General features: G+C 43.9%; 1 protein-coding gene across 2 annotated transcripts; it reads left to right on the top strand.

Moving 5' to 3' along the window:
• The first annotated feature begins 1,094 nt into the window (after positions 1-1,094).
• On the top strand, positions 1,095-27,847 carry LOC105894262 (solute carrier family 2, facilitated glucose transporter member 1-like). Of its 2 annotated transcripts, XM_031566648.2 has the most exons (11): positions 1,095-1,277; positions 2,040-2,411; positions 18,477-18,572; positions 20,106-20,266; positions 20,744-20,984; positions 21,395-21,557; positions 22,422-22,609; positions 22,933-23,037; positions 24,019-24,120; positions 24,637-24,840; positions 25,759-27,847. In XM_031566648.2, exons 2-11 carry the CDS (start codon positions 2,316-2,318, stop codon positions 25,951-25,953), a joined length of 1,551 nt encoding a protein of 516 aa, XP_031422508.1. In that variant the 5' UTR covers positions 1,095-1,277; positions 2,040-2,315; the 3' UTR covers positions 25,954-27,847. The 2 variants fall into 2 exon arrangements, with proteins under 2 accessions (XP_031422508.1, XP_031422509.1); XM_031566649.2 differs by lacking the exons at positions 1,095-1,277; positions 2,040-2,411 and adding an exon at positions 13,769-14,094.

The raw sequence follows: 27,847 nt of genomic DNA, 5'->3' as shown, positions 1-27,847 counted from the left end.
GGTTCGTCGAGTGGGGAGGACCGGGACACCGATGACGAACTCACAGAAGGTGGGTTTATTGATGAAGGTCCTATCCTAGGTGATCGCTTCTTTGAAAAGTCAGAAGACGGAGGCGACTACACAGACTATACCTATGGGGACAGTTCAGATGAGGAGGAAGAAACGTTCCCACCAGTTCCTGAGCCCGGACCCAGCCGAGACACACTGTTTGAGGGTAGTCGGTTGGCCATCCGGCGAACCCCGTTCAGGACACCACCTCAGGCCTCGTCTCCTTCAGTTCGAGCACCCCGACTTACCCCAGTACCAGGGCCTGCACCACACCGGGCTACTGCTGCTGCTCCTCCCGCGGCTACTGCTGCTGTTCCTCCTGTGCCTCCAGTGCCTGCAGTCCCAGTCGCCCCCGCTGCCGACCCAGACCCCGCAGCCACCGCTGCCGACCCAGACCCCAGAGCCCAAGCGTCCCAGAGCCCAAGCGTCCCAGGCGCCTGTCCCAGACGCCCGTGCCCCTGTCTCCAGTGTCACAGGATTCCCCATTCTGGTTGCTCCTGTCCCGGGTGCCACAGTCCCTGTCCCCGGCACCGCCAGCCCCAGTGAATCAGGCAGTCCACAACTACCCCAGCCACTGGTCCTGCAGTCCATGCCATCACTGACCCTGCAGTCCCAGCCACCTCTTGTGCTGCAACACCGGCCTCTTCCCCTGACGACGTCTTCCAAGCCCTGGTTGAGGAGGCGCGTCGTGGTCTCCTCGCCCCCAAAAAGGCTCCCAGTCACCCGCCAGACCATTTGCCCCATTCCGACTGCCCACCAGCCCAGCCGCCAAACACTCCGCCCCTGTTCGGCCGTCCACTCGGGCCGGCCGCCTGACCCTTGGTCCCTGTCCAGCCTTCTGCCTGGCCCCTGCTTGCCCGCCTGCCATGCTCTTGACCCCCTCCACCCACCCTATGTGGACTTGTTTGGTTTGGTTTGGGCCGTCTGGGATCCGGCCCTTAGGGGGGGGGGGGTTATAGGTCTGTGCTATGTTTTTGTCCTGTGCTTTTACTTTGTTTCCCCTTTGTCCTTTTATGTTACTTCCTTGTTCCTGCCATGTGCTCCCTTGTTGTTGTCCGTGTCTCCACCCCTCACCTGTTCCCAATTATCACCCTGTTTGTTTGACTGATTTGTTTCTCCCTTGTTAATTCCCCTTGTTTAGTTCACCCGTGTCTTGTTGTCTAGTTCCCCCTTTGGTATTTAAGTTCAGTCTGTCTTGTGTTTCTTGTTGGTTCGTCATTTTTAGCATGGTGAGTTCTGTTCTATTTGGCTGTGTGCTTTCCTGTATTCCTGCTCTGCCTTGCTTCCACGTTTTTTGGCTCTGCCTGTGTTTGGGTCCCTAAGTTGGGATCTTCTTTGTCTTCTGTGTTTTGCCTGGATCTTTTGTGTGTTTGCCTTTTGGACTTTTGCATTTAAACCTTTTTGTAAATAAACCTTGAACTGTCCCTGCATCTGGTCTGCAATTGGGTCTCGACCTTCCGAATCGTGACCGCATCAATAGATTTTAAATCAAGTAATTGTTTCCTTTAGAAGTTGAAGTTGCATTTTTATTATATGAAGTGGAATCTGTTCCTCGTTAACAGAATTGTTTCAGCGAGATAATTGATTTCAATCTAAAGCCCACTTTTCACAAGACCGTCTTGATTCTAATGATGAACTAAAATCAATCACCAATTTCTAAATCAAAACAAAGAGTCTCAAGACAAGTCTAATGGTAATAAATAAAAAATACATTCTGACTAATTCATATTTGTACTCCCATTTGTTTACAATGGAATACTTACTGTGTGAGACATTTGGTTTGGGAAGAGATCGAAGCAAGGTCAACTTAACCAAAATTTGGAGAAACTTGCCTGCCATCTTCTGGTTAAACACAAAACATCAGTTTATAAATTACACCTGGAATTTCATTTAATTATTTTTCGCTTGCACAATATAATAATATATTATTAATGCAAAAATATACAGAAAGGCCATTTCATGTGGGTTTCTTTTGGCTCTGTTGTTGACAGGTCCTGGATCAGCGGCTGGCTTTAGACAGGTGATGAGAGGTGAAAGGAGGCAGGTGTGGAGCTGCACTGCATGAATGGGACGAGGAGAGGAGTGAGGAAGCAGGGGAGGCAGAGCCGCTCACACACACAAGTTGGGGAGGGCCTTTTGTGGTCTGTGTGTGTGTGTGTGCCTCCGGCTCTTAATAATCTGAATCAGGCAGCTGTCCTTGCTCGCACACACTCTGTCCCTGAGTCCTTCCACACCGGAGCAGCAGCAGCAGTAGCAGGAGCAGTAGCATGAGCAGCCCAGAGAATATACAGCGGGACTCCCCTCCCAGAAAGGACATCGCCTTGGAGTCCACCAGCCTGGTCAGGGGCCCGTCAGGCAGGGAGGTAAGTGGGGGCGGGGGTACCTTTGTCCTCCATCACTTCTATTTCACCTTGGTTTCTCTACACTGGATGACTCAGGAAGAACTGCATAGGCTGAAGGTTTAGAAGAGGCCTATAGTCTCTTCTCCGTATGATAGCAGTGTTACTGAAGTGTAGATAAATGCATAGAATGTACATTGTTTTATGTACATTTATGGATAGGCAAGAGGGAGACAGAGAGGCATGTAGAGAGAAGGAAGTGGGAGAAAAACAGAGATGGAGTAAGAGAGGAATAGGGGATGAAAGACAATGATTCAACAAAACTATGGCCCATTTGACTTTTGTAGCATTGAACAGTTGTCTAACACTAATATCACCTTTTAGGTGAGAGAGAGAGAGAGAGAGACAAACAGAAAGAGTTGAGCCTAACAAGTCCTACTAGTTAAAACAACTTTGCATAGTATTTTTCATTCTATCAAAAGGTAAAAGCATTGTCTGTCCCATCTAGAGTTCGAGTCAGAGTTGACTCTGTGCTCCAGGTCTAATCTGATCACGGTGTGCACGTACACGCATCTGGTTGCTAATATTGTGCTTATGTGCTCTATAATCCTGTTAGCAGACATTTGCTTGCCATATCTCTATGCCTGGACGTTGTCAACAGCCTCCAACTTAATACACGATAGACTATAAGTACATCACAATCTTGTTATAGTCACTATCCTGTCTGGATATTCATCTAATGAGCAGATCCCTTTTCAGTGTTGTTTCACCAGTCATCATGACCCGGAGCTACGCACGGTCACCTGGACTGTGACTGTACAGGGAAATAGAGGTGTTGACGTATTGCGTGCAACAGCTGTTTTGGAACTACCAGTAATAAGAGACAATTTGCTGTATCATGCAGTAAAATCACATGAAGGAAAGCATTGTGTGTTTATCATCAGTGAACCAGGCGTAGGTCAGTACTCAAGGATAGTTCCTAGCAGATGTTGTCTCAGCATAAACAGTATCCATGTGCAGGGGGTTGAACTGCTGATGATGCAGGTTTGGTCTGGGATGAAAATCAGTTGCTTTGCATTGTGTAGTTCATATAAAGCCTTGGATGCAGACATTTGTGGGGGGAAAAGGTCAGCATCACTGACAGACCAAATATTTGCTGGGGTTTTGTTTCAGTTCAATTCAATATGTATGCATTTCAACTAAAATGAGTCACGCAATTTTGTCATATCTATTGTGCTATGATAACTTTTCAAAGTGTGTCTTCAGGCAACTTGCTGTTTGTTGTGCACCAGTGAATTGGGGTATATAGGGCTAGTGAATGTGCCCACGTGATGGGTGGATTGGGGTATATAGGGCTAGTGAATGTGCCCCAGTGATGGGTGGATTGGGGTATATAGGGCTAGTGAATGTGCCCCAGTGATGGGTGGATTGGGGTATAGGGCTAGTGAATGTGCTGTTACAGTAAAGCTGCAGTAAGGTGTTTTGGCTGAAAACTAGCAATGAAACTATTTAATTCAATTAATTCAAACTCTTTAGGAACACCGACAACAGCACAGTTGGCACTGATGAAAAGGCTGATCGACTCTTGTCTTTTGGTGATATAGTTGGTGATGGTTTTCTTTCTGACCTGCATGGAGCATAGCCTAGGCGGCAAGTTGGAAGAACGGGTGTGTTTATCTGTCCTTCTGTTAAGGCCACATGTGTTGTGTTCTTTGTTTGTCACTTCCCTTCCCTTTTCTGTAGCTCCGGCCAGGTTGCGTTCCCCATGATTGCCAGATGAGATGCACCTGGCCAGGTGATCAAGCAGTAGATAAAGACTCCAGTTTCCTGCTGCAGGAGGGAGGCAGGCAGCAGACCCAATACAAAGCCTACTGCCACACTCAGAAAACGTACCCACGTATACCACCAAAAATAAAAAAGGCAAAATAACAAAGTGGCAAGACTCTATTGTCTGCCCGACGGCTATCTAATTAGGATGCTCTCAAAAACTCCAGGTCACTGAGGTAACTACCAGTCAAAAGCACTAAAGAAGCAAATTATCTAACAAAAAGATGACCACTACGCAACACAAAGGCCATTAGCTAAAACCTTATCTACCTCATGGATGTTCAATCCCGGACAAGCCCCCAATTGTTACGCCCCAAATTTAGTGGCCCTATGGGCGAACAATTATTCCACCACTGACCCAAAACAACTACTAAAAACACCTTTAAAAGTACCAAATTCATGGGATTTATTAATACAACATCATTTAACAACTACAAGACAAACATAGCTGTACAACAAACTCCCAGGCTAAGAGGCAGCAAGACCAGCAGTTCCCAAGCTAGAAGCCTCCCTCCTGCAGCAAGAAACTGGAGTCTTTCGCCGTGTTCGGATTCTTAGATAGCTGTCTTAATCCTTGATCTCTTGTTGGACAGGTGTCTGACGAGACAGGTCCTTTCAGGGGAAGGTATCTCAAAAACCTTTGATTTCGAACAGTCTATTAAGATAGCATGTACGGCAACATGACGCTGTGTCATCACGCTGTGTGTGCTTATTTGCTAGCTAGCAGCTACTGTTAGCGACCTGGCTAACGGATACATCGCTAATGAAATCAGACTATTTTTGTTAATCAATCATGACATAAGTACATAGAACACTGTTTATTTCTCGGTAACTTTTAAAAAAAATTACCAAAAAAAGCAAAGAAATGTACATCGGTGAATACTTTTGTGGAACTTCGACGATTTCATCCGCCATCCTTTTTAAAAATTTGTCTCTGGTTAGGGAATGGCGCAGAGAGTTATGGGTAATACCTGCCGCCATCGAGACATCAAGGCAGCTCATATGCTCTCTTGAAAAATGACCGTTATGTGACGTATTTCAAGGTATCTTATTAAAGTGGAAGAGAAGGAGAAGACATTTCGAACAGTCCCTGCTCTCTTAATGGGAAGGAAGGAAGGAAGGAGGCATTTTAAGACATTACGAACACGGCCTTTATCTACTGCTTGATCACCTGGACAGGTGGATCTCATCTGGCAATCATGGGGAACACAACCTGGGCGGAGCTACAGGGAAGGGAAGTGACAAACAAAGAACACAACACATGTGGCCGTAACACTTCACATGAGTACATACTAGGGGTGTAAATCTCTCATGACAAAGACGATCCGATTCGTATCTCGATACATGGGCACGATACGATACAAGAAAAGATGCATGTTGATAAAAACGATTCAGTTCGATTCGATTCAATGCGATTCGATGCAGTTCAATAATTGAAAACACTGAGTTGTGAGGAAACAATGGACCCCATTCTCGAACATTTTCTTGTGTCTTATTAAATATCTTCTTACCAACCTCAGAAAAGATCTCAGATTCATGAACGCCTGGAAATGTGTTCTTAATTGAAAGGGCTTTCTCATGCACCTGAACTTGCATACAGAAACGCCCCGCCAGCTCCTTATAAGGGCATGCTATTGCAACGTGTGTGTGTGTGTGTGTGTGTGTGCACACTCCACAGGCAACGCGAAAGCAACTTCAGAGACTGATCAAAATCATTTCAAAGCAAGCACCGGTAAACCCAGACCTAATTTCACCAGGGAAGGGGTGGAGGTACTGTTGCAGAATGTAGATGTGTCCATTCTATTCCACGATGTCTATATCCACGCGATTGAGTTTAGTGCTTATTTATTTATTCATTCACTGCCATTTGCAGTGTTCATATAGTGCTTTTATGTATGTTAGGACATCACGATGGCTCGGTCTCGGAATCATGACTATACATGTTAAACATAATTGTTAATGATACAAATAGTCTCCTATTTATTATTATTATAATTATTTAAATCCGAGGATGTCTGTAGAAACACGCAATCAACAACGATTTATCTTCCTTGGCTAAAGTAGCTAGCATAGCATAGGCTATTGAAATGAATAGGGTAGCTAGCATAGCATTGGCCATTGAAATGACTAGCGTAGCTAGTTGTAATCTGTCATTCTCTCCAGGTCTTGGCGTTATTTGTGAGAATACAGCCTGATTGGTTTATGCTATGCGGGCTTTGGCCAATGACATGCTGTCATTGTTCTGACTGAGATCAAATGCATCAGGTCAAGTGTTTTGTGTTTTGCGCAGCAAAAAAATGGAGAGACAAACCCTTGTGAACCGATTCATAACTTTTAAATCGGGCAAAGACCGGTTCATGTCATTTTAATACCGATACGGGACTTCACGCATCGATGTAGTCGTATCTTACACGCTAAAAACGGATATCGATACGTATCGGTTATTTTTTACACCCCTAGTACATACCATAACAATTAATTTAAGGTACAATACCAGCACTAGTTACCTATACAAATATGTTTCAGAAAGTGACAAATTGTTGTACACTGTCTCTTTAAGGTTGTAGCACATGTGCTAATACACAGGAGGCTAGCTGAGCACTTTGTGATGGAAACAATAATCCCTCCTGTTGTTTTCACTCTGGTTGGTGCAGGACCCCTGGGCTGTGTGATTAAGATTTAGAAGGCCTTATCTGTATGGACCTGCTAATGATGCTGTATAGTTTTATACTTTTATGAAATGTTTTATAAAGATGTGACACTGACTGCAGTGCTTAAGAAAGGAGAGACAAGGTCAGGGAGAACTACTGGATAGTTTAACTTTGACCATTTGCTTCTGTTCTGTAACCCTGTGTGTGTGTATGTGTTTCACATCAGGTTTCAAATTTACTCAGGAGAGAGCACATTTATTGGTGGACATTGCTGTTTCTCAACTTAGGTGGATTTTTAGACAGCCTTCATGATGATGTTGGGTATTTCACCAGTGTTGTTCAGCACCTTTTTGATTGCCAGACTGAATCTCGGGAACATAAAAACTGATACTGTTTAATTACACGACATTTTACGTTCAGATAAACTATTAGCAGTAGTCCGATATCTGCTGAAACAGATGACAGAAAAACACCTTTGAAAGGCAGTGAGGCGTCTCACGATCTCTGCACCAAAATGACCATAAATGTATCACTGATGTTTCCATACCAGAGGCTCCCTGACTGCCTCATAACATGGCTGACCTAGAGGAAGGAGATTACTGTGTTATTAACACATGTTTTCACAGGTCTGCGTCGCTCTGTCAAAGGTCACTTCTTTGGCCCTGGGAAAGCCACAAATATGCAAGCGCCTCAGCGGGGTCCAGCATGGCATGGCTGGGAAAGCTGGGGCTGCTGAACATGTTGGCAGCACAGTCTCTTTGCTGTTATCGCAATGGCTGTTAGTTTCATCTACAAACTCGAGAGAGGCACATTCCAAAACCAAAGAGACCACCCATGTTCACTACAAGGTGTCAGTTCAGCCAAAATAACCAGTTAGGCGGCCATGGACTTTGTGGTCTGCTTCCAGTGTTGCTTAATTTCACTTAATTACAGTGGCAGAGTAGTTGGGTGTTGGCCATGTGGTTGTGCAAGCTCAATGTTGTCCACTAGAGGGCGGTAGCATTCTTCCTCACCTGTAGCCTTCTCTCTACTCAGACCAAAGAGACATTGAGACAGTCTGAGGAAGGCCTACTGATGTTTGCCACATGATGGACTGTCCTCTGGGTGTTTGAGTCCAACAGCCCTGTAATCAGTGACTGGACTGAGCCCATCAGATGGACTTTCACAGCAAGGGAGCTGCTGTTTATGACATAGGCCATCTAACAGCCCAACACTGACTCACGGTGAACTCTGGCAGTTTAGGTTATTTTTCCTAAGTTCCTGGATCTTTTCATCCCTATGGTTCCCCACTCACACCGATAGTTCCTCCCCAGCTCTTAGAGACCAAAGCCAGATGGGAGACCCCCGCTCTGCAAGGGAACAGTGGTGGCGAAGGGCGGAGCTGCTCCCTTGTGTAGCACTGCTTCCTTGGACTGTTTTGACCTGGCAATGCATCTATTTATTTCCCTCATGCCATGAAGGACTACCAAAGCTTGGATGTTTTTTGTTTTGTCAGAGTGGCTTTGTCATGTGTGGAGGCAAGTGGCAATGAAAAGATCAAATAGATCTGTTGTTACCATATATTATTGATGTAGAGTTTGTATACCATTGACCTGCTGTTGGGATAGCAGATTTGCCAACAGAACAATACTCTGTCACAGGTCAGAGGTCAGAGGTCACAGGTCAGAGCATCTTGTGTTTGTTCTTCAAAGGTGTACAGGATAGATTAGTCTCAAGTTACCCTAGGTAACATATTATTATAGGCCTCCAACTGCTGGAAAAGCATTGTTTCTCTGGTTCCATCTTTGAAGTGGACATTCTCAAGTGGGTTTGGAACAGACACTGGGACAAACAGTGGGGTCAATATTTGTCATGTTCTCAAATCATCAAAAATTCATTAGAGAAAGGAAAGCTTGGGGATTTAAGGACTGTAATGGCTTTTGGAGACTGCATCAAATATTTAGATAAAGGAAGCAGAATAAATAAGAGAGTAAGGATGCTTGTAGTAGAAGTAATGATGTCGAGCTAGAACAGAAGCTCAGTGAATGCGACAAGATAATGCAAGAAAGAAAATTCAATTAAATTAAAGCATGCCCTTTTTAAGTCTCTCCAGACCTTTATTTAACCACGTTTATTTTTTCTAATCCTTTATTTTTAATGATGGTTGTAATACAGTTATGTAAAATATAACACAAAAAGACATAAATGCTCAGTATTGCTTAAGTATTACATCTGCTTTATGGGAGAATATTATAGTTGGTTTCTACCAGTCAGCACAAGACTATCTGGACAAATGCTTAACGAGCTGACTCTCATCATTAGCAGTCTGCTAATAGCAGATGGTGAAATCTGCTGAAAGTACCACTAATAGTAGAGCCGAGTGCATCGTATGGTATACAGTGCAGGGCACTGACCCAATGCACACAGGTGGACCAGGCCCTCGCTCCCGTTTGCACACTCATCTTCCTGACCAGACGTGTCACCATGCCTACCCCAGCGCAGTGAGTCATGCCACTATTATGTCACCGGGGCGGCCATGATGGAGCAGGGACACAGGGGTGCTGTGTCCCCCCGCCAAAACCTCCCACAGTCCCCTGGACCACTGCTCCCGTTGTTCCAAACCTCTGAGCCATCAAGCAGTAATGGGTCTCTTATTGACCTTGTTGTGCCATACACTTTCTCCATCCCTGCTCTCTCTCTATCTCTCTCTTCTCTTCTACAAAGAGGCGGAGGCGGCCCTAATTGGTCCTGGTAACTCTGCGGGACTCTGCCCTGACTGTCCTGTTTCTGCCGGGTGCTTCAGAACAAGGGATGTGCTTATGTCAGCTTCTTTGTTGGTGCGAAAGTCTCTACCGGACCACAAGAACGTCCCTTTTCATGATGGTCCATGTGCCTAATTGACTCTGTCACTGTCAGTAATGAAATGGGGGTCCTGATGGACCGATGACCAGGCACTGTGATCACAGTGGGAGGGAGAGCGAGAGAGGCTGTGAGTGAGTGTGTGTCCTTGCTACATGCTAGTGTTCTGCACGGCTCCCTCCCGAGGCCAAGTGAGTTCTCTGAACTGCACGACCCCACCAGGGTCTAGAGGAGATTGCACCGATGCTGCTTCAGACAGCTTTGAAGTCCACTATATCTCAGTATTGTGACCTGTCACGGGTGTTAGAAAGAAAAGCCTTTATTGTTATTGTATTCACATACAACGAAATTTGGAATAGGTCAGTATCTTGCTGTTCTCTCATCTCAAATTAAAATATCTACTTTATCCAGTTTGCTGTCATCATGTAGCCCACTATGAAATGTTCAGTTACTTTGTCTCGGCTTTGTCATACCAGCTATGGTGAAACTTTCAATTTCTCTCAATAAGGAAAGAACACAACATATCCATCCTATCAGAACACAGACTGGGTTTTCCTTGCACGTGCTGTACTGTACTGTCTTTGCATTTCTGGCTCTATCATAATCCATGGCATTTACTCTCGTGAAGAGCTACACTATAACTTTTAACGTTTAAGAATAGCATAAAGAAGGAGGACATAAAACTACCCTTCCCTTCCATGGTAGACAGAGCTTAGATTGTGCCATGCACACGGATTAAAGATGAGACCTGTCTCTCTGCTGCCCCATGTATGAGGAGGGAGAGAGAGAGAGAGAGAGAGAGAGAGAGAGAGAGAGACGAGAGAAAGAAAGAAAGAAAGAAAGAGACAAGAGAGAGTGAGAGTGAACAAGAGGGAGAAAGGGACAGAGAACGGTGAAAGAGGATTTGAGCTCTTCTCGTGTGAAGGTGAGTCGTGTGTGGGGAGGGGGAGGAGTGTAGAAGCTGCCTATGTTCAGTTAGACACCGCCGCATGGCTCACGTGACGGCCAGGATTACCAGGCTCTACTGTCCTTGTCTGTACTCAGCTTGCCCCAGGAGAGGAGAGCCCTGGCAAGCATCAGTGGCAGGCAGGCTAGCTGCACACTTTTACATTTACAGTTTACAACATTTACATTACAGTCAAAACACATGACCGTGGACACAGTGTGTTAAGATCCAGCTAAAGAGGCGAATGGCATGCAAGGACACATCAAGGCTGACATCAAGGCTGACATACTGATATGTGAAATATGATATCGTTGTGTTGATACACTGATATATTGAGTTGGACAGAATGCCATCTTACTTCTGCCAGAGCAAATGTTGTCAAGTTTTTAAGGAACTATTCAGGTAATTCAAAAAAGTATGTGCACAGCTGATGTTCTTGTGGTTGTTGTTATGTTGTTGATATTGTTGCTGCCGTTTTCCCCAGGCAAGACATTCTACTGTATGCTGCTCTCCATAATCTGTATGGAGAAGGTGTTGTCACAGTAACTTCAGCACCCTTTGATAAGGTCCCATTTATAAATAGCAGCTCCTCTCAGACATACGTGAATGTTGTCCTGTAGGCACAGCGAATCAGATTAAGACTACATCTCACCTGTGCTGTCATGTGGGCAAACACTGAAGTTTTGCCTGAGCACCAATGAGATACAAGTGGGCTTATATTACATGGAAAGGAATGGGATGGAATGCTACAAATTAAAGATGTTCTGTTTTAGTTTTTGTCTTTGTTTGAGACGTGTTCATATAACAGTCCACATTACTTCATCTTTTAAGTAAACAAAGGATGTGTGCAAAAAAAAGATTAGGACTCTGCTAAAGCATCTGTATATGTGTGAACCAGTGGCTAGAATAATCAGGAGGTTAGCTCCGAGCTTATTGGATAGAATAATGAAGAGGTTACCTCCGAGCTTTTTGCTTAAAGGAAAGTTGCTGTGATCAATTGTTTTTGTCTGGAGGACCTTTCGCCTGAGGTCACTGAAGAATTGCTTTGTCACTACCAACTGCCAAGTTCAGCACTATCATGTTTCCGGTTTTGCCCTATAAGATTCCATCTGTGAGACAGTGCAACTGGAGCACCACCCCAGTGCCGCCTCACCTACAGTTTTTCCTGCTCACTCAAACTAAATATTCTGGGACTCGACGAGAAAACAGACCTTGGGGTGCGGCGGTATTACTGGGCATGAACCAAAACACGAACCTGCTATTCCTTTCCCAAGCTATTTGTCAGAACTCATCAGTACTTAAATTGACATGTTCTTGACGAAGAACAATGTTTTGTCAGGCCATTATAGGCAAGCCACACAGTATTGATATGGCATAGAACTGTTCTCGGGCTGACCTTGGACATTGACCCTTTGCTCTTCTGACATTTGTCTGGTCCACTGGACAGATGGGTCAGCTGTAACCGCCAGCTTAGGTCATGACAGACAATCTCTTAGGCCAATTATGATAACCGCACGACCTTGCGTCAGGCATGCCTCTGCTATCTATGTCTCATACACAAAATGCAAGGATAGCTGTTCTGGCCCTAGCCTAGACTCTGAGCTCAACCAAAACACTTCGAATCAGAGGCTTGGCTAGAGTTTGTGATACATCTTTTCTCTCACTGAAGGAGCTGTATACCAGCTGTATACCAGCTCCTTCTAGCCATGCTATGGCTATTATAACCTTGACTGTTGCCCTCTGTAATGTGGAACAGCCTGCTCTCTCGGCTGAAGAGGAAACCAGTGTACATCGCCACATCAGCAGTTGTGCTCTTGTGCCTATCAGTCTCTATCATTTACGCCGGCCCATTTATAATAATTGAGATGTGAAGTGTGTCACCCTGAAATGTGTGCTGCAAAAGAGCTGTTTGCTCTGCTGAACACATGCACACACACACACACACACACACACACACACACACACACACACACACACACACAAAGAGAGAGAAAAAGCTTCATATCTATCTATCTATCTATCTATCTATCTATCTCGCTCTCTCCAATGAGAAACTTTGATGTGCTGTCAATTTTGAAGGGAGCATGATAACATGTTAATGTCCAAAAATCTATGAGAATCACTTTTCTTCATCAATTTCCTACTTTTCATGAATTTAGCCACCCGACTGTTCCTCAAACATCTGTTGATGTAAATACAAGCACCTGAACAAATAAACCTCTGAACAATGTGAACCCCACCAAACATCCCCCCAGACTTTGTCTTGCCATCTGTCTGTTTTAGTTTGTGGTGATCTTTTCAAAGAGCATAGATTTCTATCTGAAAGGGCTCAGCTCTGCTGCAATCGGTCCTAATTTCTTTTCTCTCATGTCGGGCCTTACCATGCAAAAGGCTTTTTCCTGGACCACACCGGCGTTTATTTTACATACTGCCACACCGGACTCTTCCCTGCTGCCAAAAACAAAAAGGAATGAACAAAGTGACGACGTATCAAAAACACACTGACCCAGATATCATTTTGGAACACATTCTCACACAGGTTATGTAGAACACGGTTGTGTAATAGAGCAAGGATGTGAATTCATTGTTCCTGCTTTGTAACCAATATCTTCAGAAATCTTCAGAAAATGGATGTTGTACATGATATATGCTGGTGTTTACATATTTGAATAGTCTGAAGTATTTCCAAAGGATTTACTTCAGTGTTTGAAAACTCGAAAAGCTCAGACACTAAAGCCTAGCTTGAAGTAATCCAAACTTTTTATATAACAGTGATAATGTCAGAGTTTGTGCGTGGCTGCTTATGTTTGCACATCTGATAAAAAAATACATGATGATGTGCCACATCCACACGTTTGTTTATCATCACCAGCAATTATTATTAGTAGTACTACTAGTAGTATCTTATTCGTCAGCAGTGTTGAATCAGTATATCAGTGTTTATAAAAAAAAAAGATAAATTGATAAAGTGCAAGAGCACATGGCTCTTTACTATGTCTGTGAAGCGCATAGCGCTTGACAATGTGACATTCAACAACCAATCGCAGCGCCTGTGCAAACGCGCCCTTCTGCACATCACAGCAAGTAGCTCAGCCAGCCAATCACAGTCCTCCCAGATTAATATATTTGCCGGTTTAGCTGCACAGGGAATATATCCGAGGAGTAAATGTGAGGAAGGACCTTGTCCTGTAGCCTTGATGGCAAAGACTATAAGATAAAGTTGCTTTTAAATGGCAATGAAATGCTAATTTGTTGATTCTTAAATGCGTCTTATCTCGGGAGTTTAAACACATATGGCAAAGTGTTGTAACCGCTTTGGTGGATTCGTTGTTTGAAGCCGCTTTTGTCTTTGTTGTGATATTGGTGACCAAGACAAAAAAAGAAAAAACATCTCCAGGAGTTTTCAAACTGGTTTTACCACTACAGCATCATGAATCCTGACAAGGTAAGGGTTAACTCATCTGAATACAGTATGACGGAACTATGGACAACGTCTACGGCATACCATGTGCGATGTGATGGAAGGTGTCCTAGGTCAGACATTGAAACCAGTGGGCTATTATGGTTATTTTAGAATATTATAGAATTTCGTAAAATAACACTAAATGTAGGGATATAGCCTATTGCTAATGAGAACAAAATGTGCTTGTAGATGTGCGATAATGATAATGGAATTATGATCGACTCTTGGTTCACTCATCGATCAAATAAATAGATAAGTGGTCACAAGGCTTTCGGGTGAATAGTTAAGAAGTATGTCAACTGGAAGCTTATTGGGTGACACCGACACCGGTTTCGCCATATCTCTGGACCTTTGTCAGTATCCTAGAGTTTCTGGACTCACTAAATCTTTTGTTTTACTTAGTTATATGTTTTAGAAACACAGGCCTTTGATACCTACTTTTTGCATTATAGTGTTTGTGAGTAAGTGATGTTAAGTGACCTCCTCTCTGCCTTTACATTAGCTACATGTGCTCCTCGAAACACTGCCATAACTGGCGATGTGAATTCATATAGAAATTCTAAGAACCCCAATTTCGGTTTTAGTTTCAGTTCATTTTCTTTATTTTTTGCGTGCTGCAGTTTTCTTTCAAGTAGTAATATGATGATATGACAACACTTAACAGTTATGGATTAGTTGTTACACAATCCAAAACCTTTCATTATCTTTTAACGGTGTCTTTAACATGCTTTTGTTGGGGAGACATTTCAACAAAAACCCAGAACTCCTAACACAATCTGCCAAAGTCCTCAGATAGATTGACAGCTGTCAGTGAGTCGATCGGCCTAGGTGATGAACAAAGCATCGGGTTTCCTTCAGAATATATTCAATTCAATTTCAATTCAATTCAATTTTGTTTACATAGCGCCATAACAATACAATTGTCTCAACGCGCTTTACAGAGCCCAGAGCCTGAACCCCCTTAGTGCAAGCACAATGGCAACAGGGGCAAGAAAAAAACTCCCTGTTATTCAGGAAGGAACCTTAAGCAGAACCACGGCACATAAGGGGGGACCCATCTGCTTGAGGTCTGCCGGGTGGAGATAGGAAGGGGGGGATGGGGGAGGGTTGTGTGGCACAAGGAGAAGGTGTTGAACACAGCATGCATTTGGTAGATGTACATAATATATATACAGACATCCGGTGGTAAATGCATGATACAAACCAGACCAGTTTAGTAGGTATACACTGTGCTCATAGGGTTACTGTTACAGGGGTAAGGGGGAGTAGGAACAGAGAAACATGTTGGTGGTGGCAATAATATATAGTGTATATAAATGCTAGCATAGGGTATGGGGTAGAGTAAGTGTACGGCAGTGCGGTGGTGGTGGGTGCAATTGGCCGAGGGTTTCTACAGGTAGATCGGGTGAAGAGACTACAGCAGCGTCCCGTAGCGAAGATAGTCTAGTTTAGGAGAGAAAGAAAAAGAACAGAGTGAGTGGGTAGAGTTTGGCTGTCCATATGCGTATGTGGAGCAGTGGGGGTGAGGAGCAATGTTTCCACATCCATCAGCGATTGGATCATGCTATAAGGGAGAGAGAACATTTTTGTCAGTAGACATCAATTTCGGAAACAGATAAGGAGATACCTTTGGGTAGTACATTTAACAGTAGGCAACATTCACAGAGAGACCGGCTAGTATATCTTAAATGGAAGATTTATGTACATTTATTTGAGATGTTATCCATTATTTGTACACCACAAACAGGTGTTAAACACCATTACTTTTCACCATTTGCTTCCCTACACAGGGAGGGATAACAGATTATATTTAGTCTTTCCAAACTTGAACGATCATACTTTCAAGGCATGCGTATGAACTCCAGTCTTACATTATTTCAAGTAAAAACGAATTATCCAGTAGCCTAAAATCACTAAAGATGCGTGGAAGTCTGAACATAATCAAGACCTTTTTATGGTGACCCATTTTTCTCCAGGATGGTGATGGTCATCTGATTGAAAAACAAAAGTAGTGAAAGGTGTATAGAAATTGTGAAGTGTCCACGTGGAGCGTGAACACATCTGTCCCTGTGTAAAGGGTAATCATTCTGCCCTGTGTGCTTGGTCTTATCCCCATTGAAACAGCTAAGCTGCAGCAGCAGAGTTTCACCAATAAAGCGGCCTTTATGCATGCTTGTTTACATTTCAAGTTAGGGTTAAGCCATAACCTTAAGCTGAGCTCAACATGTGGTTTATTTTTTCTGCTGTAGCTAAACTGGTATGAATCTGTTGTCTTACAATATTCAACAGTCATAACATAACACAGACAAACAAACTGTGAAAAAATATATATATTTATTAGTCTAAATATAGACTAAAATAGACAAAAAATACTCCCTTCCATTGAAAGACACTTGTCAGTGTATAATGATGTTTATTACAGGTTTATGTATACCATATAGAAGTGATCTAACAAAGATAAAAAGCTGTGGGTCACTGATATTGATTGTGGCAAATTAATTACGAGGAATTAAACCCTAGTTTGGTTTAAGGTTAGATTTATTTAGCCTCAGACTCGTGTCAGTGAATGCTTTGAAATGCATGCACCCCGGACTCACTTGAAGGATCTTGCTGGGAAATGTTTTTCTCTTGAAATACCTTTGAATACAGGGAAATAGTTATTGTCATGGCTATGACTCCTGGAACATCATTCATCTCAACCAGGGTTCACGTGACCCATCCGCACATAGACCTGTGTGTGTGTTTGTTTTTTTGTTTACAATATGTGTTTGTGTGTGGCGTGTGTGCGAGTGTAGGCGGGTTGAAACAAGATTAGAACACTATTATAAGGCCACCACTGATGGAACAATCAGCTTTAGAGAGATAAGGTGTGGCCTGAGAGGGGTCACATTTTTCTTCGGTGATTGCAGAGTTCATTCTATGTAGTATTGATAAAGTGCAGGTGTTAGTGATTGTGTTGACGTTATTAATAGTATTGATGTTATTTATATATTTTTTTTAGGGAAGTTATTCTCAAACATGTAGGCCAAAAGTGTCTTAGCAGGCAGTGACTTCTATTCTACCGTTGAAGAAAAGTCAGTCATTTCAACCCTCACTTGTGTCTAACGTTACCAACTACCAGCGCTTCTCAAGGTCCGGCTCTCCCACGGCTTCCCACTCCCACAGTGCACAGAAACTCCCCAACCTGTTACGTAAAGGCTTAGTGTTGGCAGGCGAGTGGATTGGAGCAGGAATAACTACTGCTAACTTAGCCTGAAACTCCGTGTACGTGTCCATGTACCGATGCTCTCCTTAACCCTTAACTAGATTACACCCGGGGCCCTCCAGGGTTCCTACACTCTTTCTTAATGGGGCCGCGTCAGCTGGCTTTGCGTTCGTCATGAGAGGGAGGGAGGGAGGGAGGCTGTTGGCCCATGCGGTGCGGTTCAGTGATGGCATGCATTGCTGCATGCGCGATGTCCCCCCTCTCGATGTGCTATGTGTACGTGTTCAGATGTCCCCTCTCTCGATGAGCTATGTGTACATGTTCACATTCAGATGTCCCACCACTCGATGAGCTATATGTACGTGTTCAGATGTCCCCCTCTCGATGAGCTATATGTACGTGTTCAGATGTCCCCCTCTCGATGAGCTATATGTACGTGTTCAGATTCAGATGTCCCTCTCTCAATGAGGTATGTGTACGTGTTCAGATTCAGATGCGCCATTGTCCCTTAACAAGATTACTGCTGTTGCTAAATTGACTGCTGATTTACTCAGGGCCTTAATACAATTCTATTAATCTTTAGCATCTGCTGGATTAAGCCTGTCCATATGTTGTTGTTGTTGTTTCTGTACTTTGCTGTTGGAAAAACAGTTGCCTTTCTAATAGGCCAATTATTTATTTTCAATGCAAAGAACGATACTAAAGAAACCATTTCATCTGTATCCTTAATATCATTTGGGGTAGTCCCACCAAAATGTTGTCCTTGAAATTAGTCTCATTCTTATACCTTAATGTATACATTCGTTCTTAGTATGCCAGAGATCATTATATTATCTTTAGGTAGATGGAAGTCATCAATATTAGCCCTGTCAGAGGAATGTTACAGGTGTTGGAGTGCACATATTGTGTCTTGCATGGAAAATTGATCATGTTATGCCGTGGTGTTGTCATTGTAATCTATGACATGACAAGTAAGCCAAACAGATGTCATAAGCAGCTGTAGTCTATGTCCAGATGTAATTTAAAACACGATAAGTGAGGAAAAACAAATGGCATATGGCATCTTACCATTTGCTATTCCCCTAGACTTTGCGACATGTTTATATGCAGTAGAACTGCTTTTAAATAGGTGTGTTTCCCTTTTTGTTTTGCATTACAGCAGGTGACGTTCCATCTGATGCTGGCCGTAGGGACGGCTGTCATTGGCTCCCTGCAGTTTGGCTACAACACTGGAGTCATCAATGCCCCTCAGAAGGTGAGTGCTCACAAACAAACACACACACACACACACACACCCTCTCTCTCTCTCTCTCTCTCACTCAAACACTCAAGTACTTCTACACACACACACACACACACACACACACACACACCCTCTCTCTCTCTCTCTCTCTCTCTCTCTCTCTCTCTCTCTCTCACTCAAACACTCCTACACACACACACACAAACACACACACACACACACACACACACATATAGCAGTGAGATGCAGGAACAGGAAGGGGATCTATATTTATCCAGACGCTGGACTCCATTCAAACAGCATCAGCAGCACCCTGAACACCAGCCCAGGCTCTGCCCCACGTGTATGAACCACTCTGCTACTAATTATAGAGAGGCACGTCTTTCACACAGACCTACCGTACTAGAAGAAGGTCCTGATCTGCCTGTCCACTACAATGCCTCATTTTCCCACCCATAAAAGGCCAGGTAGGATGAGATGTGAGCCAAGCACTCAGCTGATATTATGGGCCCTGTATGTGTTAGCTATCATGCTTCCCCGGGCTTTGCGTCACCGTTAGAGGCTTTTAGTCTGATTGAGGAATTGTAAATATCATCACGACATGACCGGGCCTTAACAGACAAGGATGCATTTTGTACAAGTAATAGAGTTTATGGCAGGGCAGGGATGGCGGGGGGGGGGCAGTAGTTGTTGTGTTTCAAGCGTCTCTCCTTGACGTGACTCAGGCCTCTGGGCCGTCTGACTCAGCTGGTTGGAGGTGAAAGGCACCCCCCTTGGTGGAAGGCAAAATGCGATGCGGGGCAACGGTGGCCTCGGAGGCGGCGGTGCTGTAAGGGGATAAGGAGATGAGACGATGCTGTAAGATGAGGAACCTGCGAGGGCAACTCAACTCTGAGCTCCTCTGCAAATAGGGACGTGCAGATTAGGGCTAATGTTGGCTCAAGGTGCTCTAAGTTGGTGCTCTCTGGCAGACATTGCGATATGTACTCGAGACAAACTTTTTTGAAAGAGGAAGAGGCACCAAGGTCAGGGCAGAGTGACACAGCTGGTTGTAACTGTTCCAAAGTCATGAGTGAGCAGTTTCTTTGTTCTTGTCTTTGTGAAATCTTTCCTAGAGAACATAGCTTTTATATTTATACTAACTGGCTTAACACCTTCATTTACGACTGTGTACAGTGTATGATAAGATTAATAAGACAAGGTTAAAACAGTCCGCATTGGAAGCTAGTGTACCCTGTTGGAAATGGTGGTAGCAGTCACTTTTATCAGTCAGCATTTGTCAACACCACAGTTTACTGGTGTGGTGCGCCCTCTGCTGGATGTTTTTAGTATGGCAGTGTCAATGATTATGTGGCTCCTGAAGTCATTTGAAGAATACTCTCAATGAAAATCATTAAAGCATTTCAGGACAACATGTTGAAAAGAGTGAGAAGTTTGGAAGCATTTTGTTTCAATAGTCACCCTTTCTGAAAATGTACACAATGATCAGTTATGATTAACAGGTGAACTCTGACCCATTTCCCCTCTCTTTGCGTCTCCTTGTAGATCATTGAGGGTTTCTACAATGAGACATACTTTAACAGGTACTCCGAATCCATCCCTCCGTCCTCCCTCACCACCCTCTGGTCCATATCGGTGGCCATCTTCTCCGTCGGGGGCATCTTCGGCTCCTTCTCCGTGGGTCTGTTTGTCAACCGCCTGGGCAGGTAAACAATGGCTCCACGTGCCGTCTTACGAAAGACTGCCCAAATAAGATTACTACCTGCTACAGTGACCTGTGGATCTGCAGTAATCCTGCAAGGCCTATATGTTAAATAACCCATGCAGGATTTCTGTTTCCTGGCACTGCCAAACCTATTCCAGTCTAATGTCTATTTTTTATCTTTCCTGTGGTAAAAATGTGCTAAATCTAATATCTAGCATATCAACCAAATTATTTCCTTTAGTTTGCTAAGTAAGTAATGTCCATACGTGAATGGTTTATTGGGTAATGGGTAATCATCATTATGTTTACACGCTGGTCATAATAAAATGCCTTAACAACATGTTGGCCTATTTTATTTATTATATCGTGTAATTTGCTTGTGTGGTTATCATCATGTGATTTTGTTGTGACAGTCTGCCAAGTACACATAATATCCACATGAGGAGAGAGTAACCCCCCCCCCTTTTTCTCTCCATAGGAGGAACTCGATGCTCATTGCCAACGTCCTGGCGTTCATCTCCGCAGCCTTCTTTGGCTTCTCCAAACTGGCCGCCTCGTGGGAGATGGTGATCATCGGCCGCTTCATCGTGGGCCTCTACTCCGGCCTTTCCACAGGATTCGTGCCCATGTACGTGGGTGAGATCGCACCCACCGACCTCCGGGGGGCGCTGGGCACGCTGCACCAGCTCGGTGTCGTCGTTGGCATCCTCATGGCACAGGTGTGGAAATCACGGATAAAGGATTAGTGTGGATTTGTTTTGTCATTTTGCATTTATTTAGTTTATTTATGTACTTTTTCAATCGGAGACCTCTTGGGAAATTGCAGAAACACAAACACAAATAATGATGCATGAACAAGCATTCAGTGCACACACACATAAGCATTCACTACACACACACACACACTGCACAAATGCACACACACACACATAAACATTCACTGCACACACACACACACACACACACACACACACACACACACACACACACACACACACACACACATAAGCATTCACTGCACAAACGCACACACAAACTGTCCTCCCACATGAACCTGTACAGTATAAGACTGCTGAGATAACACACCATACTATCTCACCACATAACTCCCATGCTGTGTTGTGTGCAGATCTTTGGTATGAAGTCCATCATGGGGAATGCCACGCTGTGGCCCTTCCTGCTGAGTTTCACCTTCATCCCTGCGCTGCTGCAGTGCATGCTGCTGCCCTTCTGCCCCGAGAGCCCCCGCTTCCTGCTCATCAACCAGAACGAGGAGGGCAAGGCCCAGGACGGTAAGACCTGCTTACGTATGCCAGTGGGTTAGGATAGCCAGCAATATACATGTATCATACAATTGCAACTAATACCATAGTTTGTGATGAGAAATAGGGAGATAATAATGTGCCTACCCAATGCTCAGTACTTATGTCTGGAATAAAATGGCAATAAATTTAATACATTTTAAAAAGAAAATATGATATGAAATGCGATATTTCATTTCATTGCAAGATATTGCATTTCATTACTATATCAACTTAATATTCATTTTGTACAGTATTACTACAGCATTAGGCAATAATATTGTAATATAGTATAGCCCATTCTGTGTGTCATATTATGACCTTTGAGAATTTGGCCTGTTGAATAGTTATGAAGACTTATTGTACGGTATGTGTAACCCCCCGCAGTGCTGCGTAAGTTGCGTTGCTATGGAGACTTATTGTACGGTATGTGTAACCCCCCGCAGTGCTGCGTAAGTTGCGTTGCTATGGAGACTTATTGTACGGTATATATGTAACCCCCCGCAGTGCTGTGTAAGTTATGGAGACTTATTGTACGGTATGTGTAACCCCCCGCAGTGCTGCGTAAGTTGCGTTGTTATGGAGACTTATTGTACGGTATGTGTAACCCCCCGCAGTGCTGCGTAAGTTGCGTTGCTATGGAGACTTATTGTACAGTATGTGTAACCCCCCGCAGTGCTGCGTAAGTTGCGTTGTTATGGAGACTTATTGTACGGTATATATGTAACCCCCCGCAGTGCTGCGTAAGTTGCGTTGTTATGGAGACTTATTGTACGGTATGTGTAACCCCCCGCAGTGCTGCGTAAGTTGCGTTGTTATGGAGACTTATTGTACAGTATGTGTAACCCCCCGCAGTGCTGCGTAAGTTGCGTGGGTCGGACGACGTGAATACAGACATGCAGGAAATGAGGGAGGAGAGCAGACAGATGATGCGGGAGAAGAAGGTGACCATCGCTGAGCTGTTCCGCTCGCCACTCTACCGCCAGCCCATCCTCATCGCCATCATGCTCCAGCTCTCCCAGCAGCTGTCAGGAATCAATGCCGTGAGTGGCACACACACATACACACACAACCATACACACACGTCGCACAGGCACATGCACTCACACACATTCACACACTTACAAACATACATACGTAAGGGCTTGCAAGCATCAGTGCCTTGAATGGTCAATCAGTAACAGTGCAAATCCACTCAAAGAACACATTCAACTCAAGGATACACATCCAGACTATAGTCCATTTTGAACATTCACACACAAGTACACTCTTACACACACACACTCAAGCACATACTTATGCACAAACAAACATAAATATACTCTGTCAACACAATGCCACTATTTTCTCTTGACCTGTTTGCCAGGTGTTCTACTACTCGACAGACATCTTTGAGAAGGCAGGAGTCTCACAGCCAGTCTATGCCACCATTGGTGCTGGGGTGGTGAATACCGCCTTCACTGTGGTCTCGGTACGTGTCTCTCAGCCCCTGACATGGAGCCCAGAATGCAGCTCTTTTTGTGTAAAAAGTGTGACAGACTATACCTAGTCACTTTATGAATGCTGATTTCCTGTTGTTTGACAGACTATACCTAGTCACTTTATGAATGCTGATTTCCTGTTGTTTGACAGATTATACCTAGTCACTTTATGAATGCTGATTTCCTGTTGTTTGACAGACTGTACCTAGTCACTTTATGAATGCTGATTTCCTGATGTGTGACAGACTGTACCTAGTCACTTTATGAATGCTGATTTCCTGTTGTGTGACAGACTATACCTAGTCACTTTTGGTTGTAGTGCCTGACCTGTCTTCTTTTCCTGCCATTTTCTCTGTCTTTCTGTCACCTCTGCCGTCTTCCTGTCCTTTTAATTCCTCTTCTTCCTTGTCATTTCTTCTGTTCTCCACTCATCCCTTCTTTTTGTCTCTTCTCACTCCTCTTTTCTCCTCTCGGCTTTTTCTTCTACGCTCTATTCCTTTACTTTCTTGTCCTTCCTCTCTCCTTGTCCTTCGCTTTTCACTCCTCTTCTTTTTTTTCTCCTCTCCCCTCCCCTCCTGTTTTCTCCTCCTCTCTCCACACCTCTACTCTCTTGTGCTTCTTCTCTCCCCTCCTCCTGTTTTGTCCTCCTCTCTCCACACCTCTACTCTCTTGTGCTTCTCCTCTCCCCTCCTCCTGTTTTCTCCTCCTCTCCCCTCCCCTCCTGTTTTCTCCTCCTCTCTCCACACCTCTACTCTCTTGTGCTTCTTCTCTCCCCTCCTCCTGTTTTGTCCTCCTCTCTCCACACCTCTACTCTCTTGTGCTTCTCCTCTCCCCTCCTCCTGTTTTCTCCTCCTCTCCTCTCCCCTCCTGTTTTCTCCTTCTCTCTCCACACCTCTACTCTCTCCTCCTGTTTTCTCCTCCTCTCTCCACACCTCTACTCTCTTGTGCTTCTCCTCTCCCCTCTCCTGCAGCTGTTTGTGGTGGAGCGTGCCGGCCGCCGGTCGCTGCACATGATTGGCCTGATGGGGATGGCAGGATCTGCCGTGCTTATGACCATCGCCATGGCGCTGCTGGTGGGTGTGCTCGGCTTGTACACGTCCTCATCTCCGCCACATAGCAGCCATTACGGCTCATGAAGGGCCACTCGTGATGATTAGTCAGGCACAGTGTTAGTGTGTCCCCATGGTTCTCACGGGACACTGTTGTGCAGTGCTGTGGTGTGCTGTTGTGTTCCTCTCTGATCTCAATTAGCTTGGCACAGCTAGATCAGATAATGTTGAATAAAACAGTGTTTTTTGAATTGCCTAACAGGTTGTGAGAGTAGGGAGAGGCTCAAAACAGAGTGCAGTCCCTAAACAATATTAGGGAGATCTTACCATACCTTCGGTTCACATTAAAAGCTTGATATTCTTTAGCTGAAATGCTTTCTCACACTGTCAACACCTGGTAATGCGTCCTGTTTTATTAAAAATCCATGTTTAATTTAGATGTCAGAAATATTCTGAAACGTACGTACGTCTACTGAGTTTGCTTATATGATTGATTTGACTGATTCTAGAACATTCCTTTCTCTCGTCTGCTCTCCACAGGACCAGCTGAAGTGGATGTCATATGTCAGCATCGTAGCCATCTTTTCCTTTGTGGCATTCTTTGAGATCGGGCCCGGTCCCATCCCCTGGTTCATCGTGGCCGAGCTCTTCAGCCAAGGCCCTCGCCCGTCAGCCTTCGCCGTGGCAGGCTTCTTCAACTGGTCCGCCAACTTCGTGGTGGGCATGTGCTTCCAGTATGTAGCGGTAAGTGCACTTTGGGTACTTTCATTTCCTGTCACCTACAAAACTCAAACTGGAACAGCGCCGAGGTCAACGATCCGAATCTGAATGAGCACAGCACAAGTACAGATGATTTTGTGGCTTTAATGGACTCTAATGGAAAGCACTGTCACTTGGGAAGGGAGCGTTTACTGAAAAAAAAAAAAACCTTTACAAATTCCATCTGTACATCAGTCACTCTGCTGATAGGAAAATGCACTAACAATGGCTAGGTCATGCATTACATTTCCACTGAGCTCAAGTACTGGTAAAATGGATTCACTCGTGTATAGGAAGTATGTGGTTAAAAGCACCATCTGCGTCACTAAATGCAGATGATCTGCATAGATGTACACTGGCCCATTGTGTTCAATAATGCTGTGCAATAAATCTGTTTGGATGAAATACGTAAGGGATAATGTATAGTCCGGCGCTCACTATCGAAAAATAAATACCGACGGGACGACTTGTTTCGTCTTGAAGGGATTTATTTTTCGATAATGACCGCCGAACTATACATTATCCCGCTCATTATCTGGTTACTAACCAAAACGATGGAAGACATTCCTCCAAAAAAAAAACCTTTTAATGATTTTTTTTGCCGTTTCGAGATTTCCGCTAAGAAAAAATTGTTCTTCACACAAATAGAACTATAGAGATTCAGGTGTTGCATAGCAACCCATTACTTGCTGAATTCAAGTTATAATGACTTTCCGTTACGTTAAATGACCGGACTACTTGCGGAATGATATGAAAGATGTGAATTAGAAGCACAAAACCCGCTGCCAATGACAGCGGTCATACATTTTTATTTATATATGTTTGTATGTATGTATGTTTTGATTTCTTCTCTTATTTGGTTCATTTCTTACATCGCTCACCCTGCTCTGTGTGTCGCCGTAGAATCTGTGTGGGCCGTACGTCTTCATCATCTTCACTGTGCTGCTGCTCGGCTTCTTCACCTTCACCTACTTCAAGGTGCCCGAGACCAAGGGCCGCACGTTCGACGAGATCTCGGCCGGCTTCCGCCAGTCGTCTGGACGCGAGAAATACGCCTCGGATGACTTCAACACCCTGGGCGCCGACTCCCAGTTCTGAGAGCGCACCCAGGGGAAAGGTGGTGGTGTGGAGGGTGTTCATGCTGCTGTCCCTAACAACCCAACCCACCAACCCTTCACCCACCAACCCCCCATTCCACAGAGGTGATCACATAACGATGAGGAATAGAGACTACTGTGTTTTAAAAATGTAGAGGACTGTAGCCCCACTGGCTAGACTGAAGCAATGTATGTGTCTGATGAGGAAGAGGGGATGCAGACGGAGCTGATGCATCAGGAAGAAAGCGGGGAGAGGGCTAGAGAACGCGTCTGACTGTCTCCTTTCACCAAGGGATGTCTTGTTTTTGTTTTGTTTGTTTTTTTGGTTCAAAATGGGAAGGCACGTGTTTTATGTGGTCCGTGTATTTCTGTCTGTCTGAACTCTTTCAGCACAGGAGGGTCTGTACTGACATTGTATTTATGCACTAGCGTAGTCCGATCTCTGGTCCAATATATTTCACTCCGCAGTATTTTTATATGAGGTAACCAGGCTAAAAATAGCTACTGATATATTTATACACATATTATACGTGACTACCAGTCGTGGTAGTGATGAATCAGGGTAATCAGAATCATTTGAAATTGCTTCACTGGTGGATTTGTTACATATCAGTCATAACAGTGTCCATATTAGAAATTATAATAATGCTTTATTTATGACAAAATGTTTAGACATCTGAGTCTGCATAGTATTTTGTAACATTTTGAGGGTTATTACTTGTTAATTTGATGGTGTTTTCCCCCCCAGAAGATATTTACATGTTATTACACAATCATGAAGTATTGCTGTTTTAATTTTCAGAAATCATCATGTTTACTTTAACCCCAGCTGAAAGACAATGACAGAGGAAATGTTCTTTCTTTGTGTCAGAATGACTTTATGAATTCATTGTATTGGGGATGCTGAGAAGCTAGTTATGAACTTGACTGCCCTTAAACACTGGACAGATATAGCACATGTTAAGATTTGTTTCCATATACATTTAATGCGCTGTAACCTGTGAAATTATAAGCAGTAATACGCGATCATTTGTGTAGATAAAAGTAGACAATACTGAATGTATGTGAAGACAGCAGAGCTGTCAGAGGAAACAATGGACTAGAGGTAATTATCATCTTTTGCACACAATTGTTTTGTGTGTAGAGATGTTCGGGTTAATCACCACCAATGGACCAAGGTGTCATGTCTCTTTTCCCTGTCATAGTAGTATCACACATTTTCTCTCAATACTGTAGATACAAAGCCTAATATATTGGCCATATGGTCATATATTTTCCAGATGTATGCAAATTATATCTCATATTTAAAATATCAATGATTTATTTATTGACTTTATTCTTTAACATTTTTAGATTGTCATCACCAACCAGTTGTATGTATGTGTGCACACACTATGAGCGGAGTAACTGAGTGTGTGTGTGTGTGTGTGTGTGTGTCTGTGTGTGTGTGTACAGTACTGCAATGTTATGTGTTTTGTTCTCCGTCTACGTCTTGGTCCAGACCTGTTCACGTGTTGGAAGGAATACTGGGAAAGAGTACAGTACTCCAGGCACTGTGGAATGAATCATGTTGAAACATCTCTGGCTGTTATCACATGCAGATCCAAGTAGTGATACCCTTGCTGCCTGAAAGTTCCATCTGCTGCAAGGACAAGTAGTGTGACAGGGAAGAATCATTCATAAATTACTGTATTTGAAGGATGAAAATTGATTAGTGACATACAAATTAGGTTTTTTGGGGGGGAGGGGGTGTCTGAAAAGGAATATGGGAGAAAATGATATTATCCTGTAAAACAATGTGCCAAGACATATTACTGTCCTGACAGTTATCATTCTTTTGTAAGTCAATGTAATATAAATAGCAATAACTCTAAATAAAGACAAATATGTACAAA

Source organism: Clupea harengus, chromosome 4 (assembly GCF_900700415.2).
Source record: "Clupea harengus chromosome 4, Ch_v2.0.2, whole genome shotgun sequence".
Taxonomy (NCBI): domain Eukaryota; kingdom Metazoa; phylum Chordata; class Actinopteri; order Clupeiformes; family Clupeidae; genus Clupea; species Clupea harengus.
Note: the sequence above shows the minus strand (reverse complement) of the source record. Positions and strands in the feature narration are given on the sequence as shown.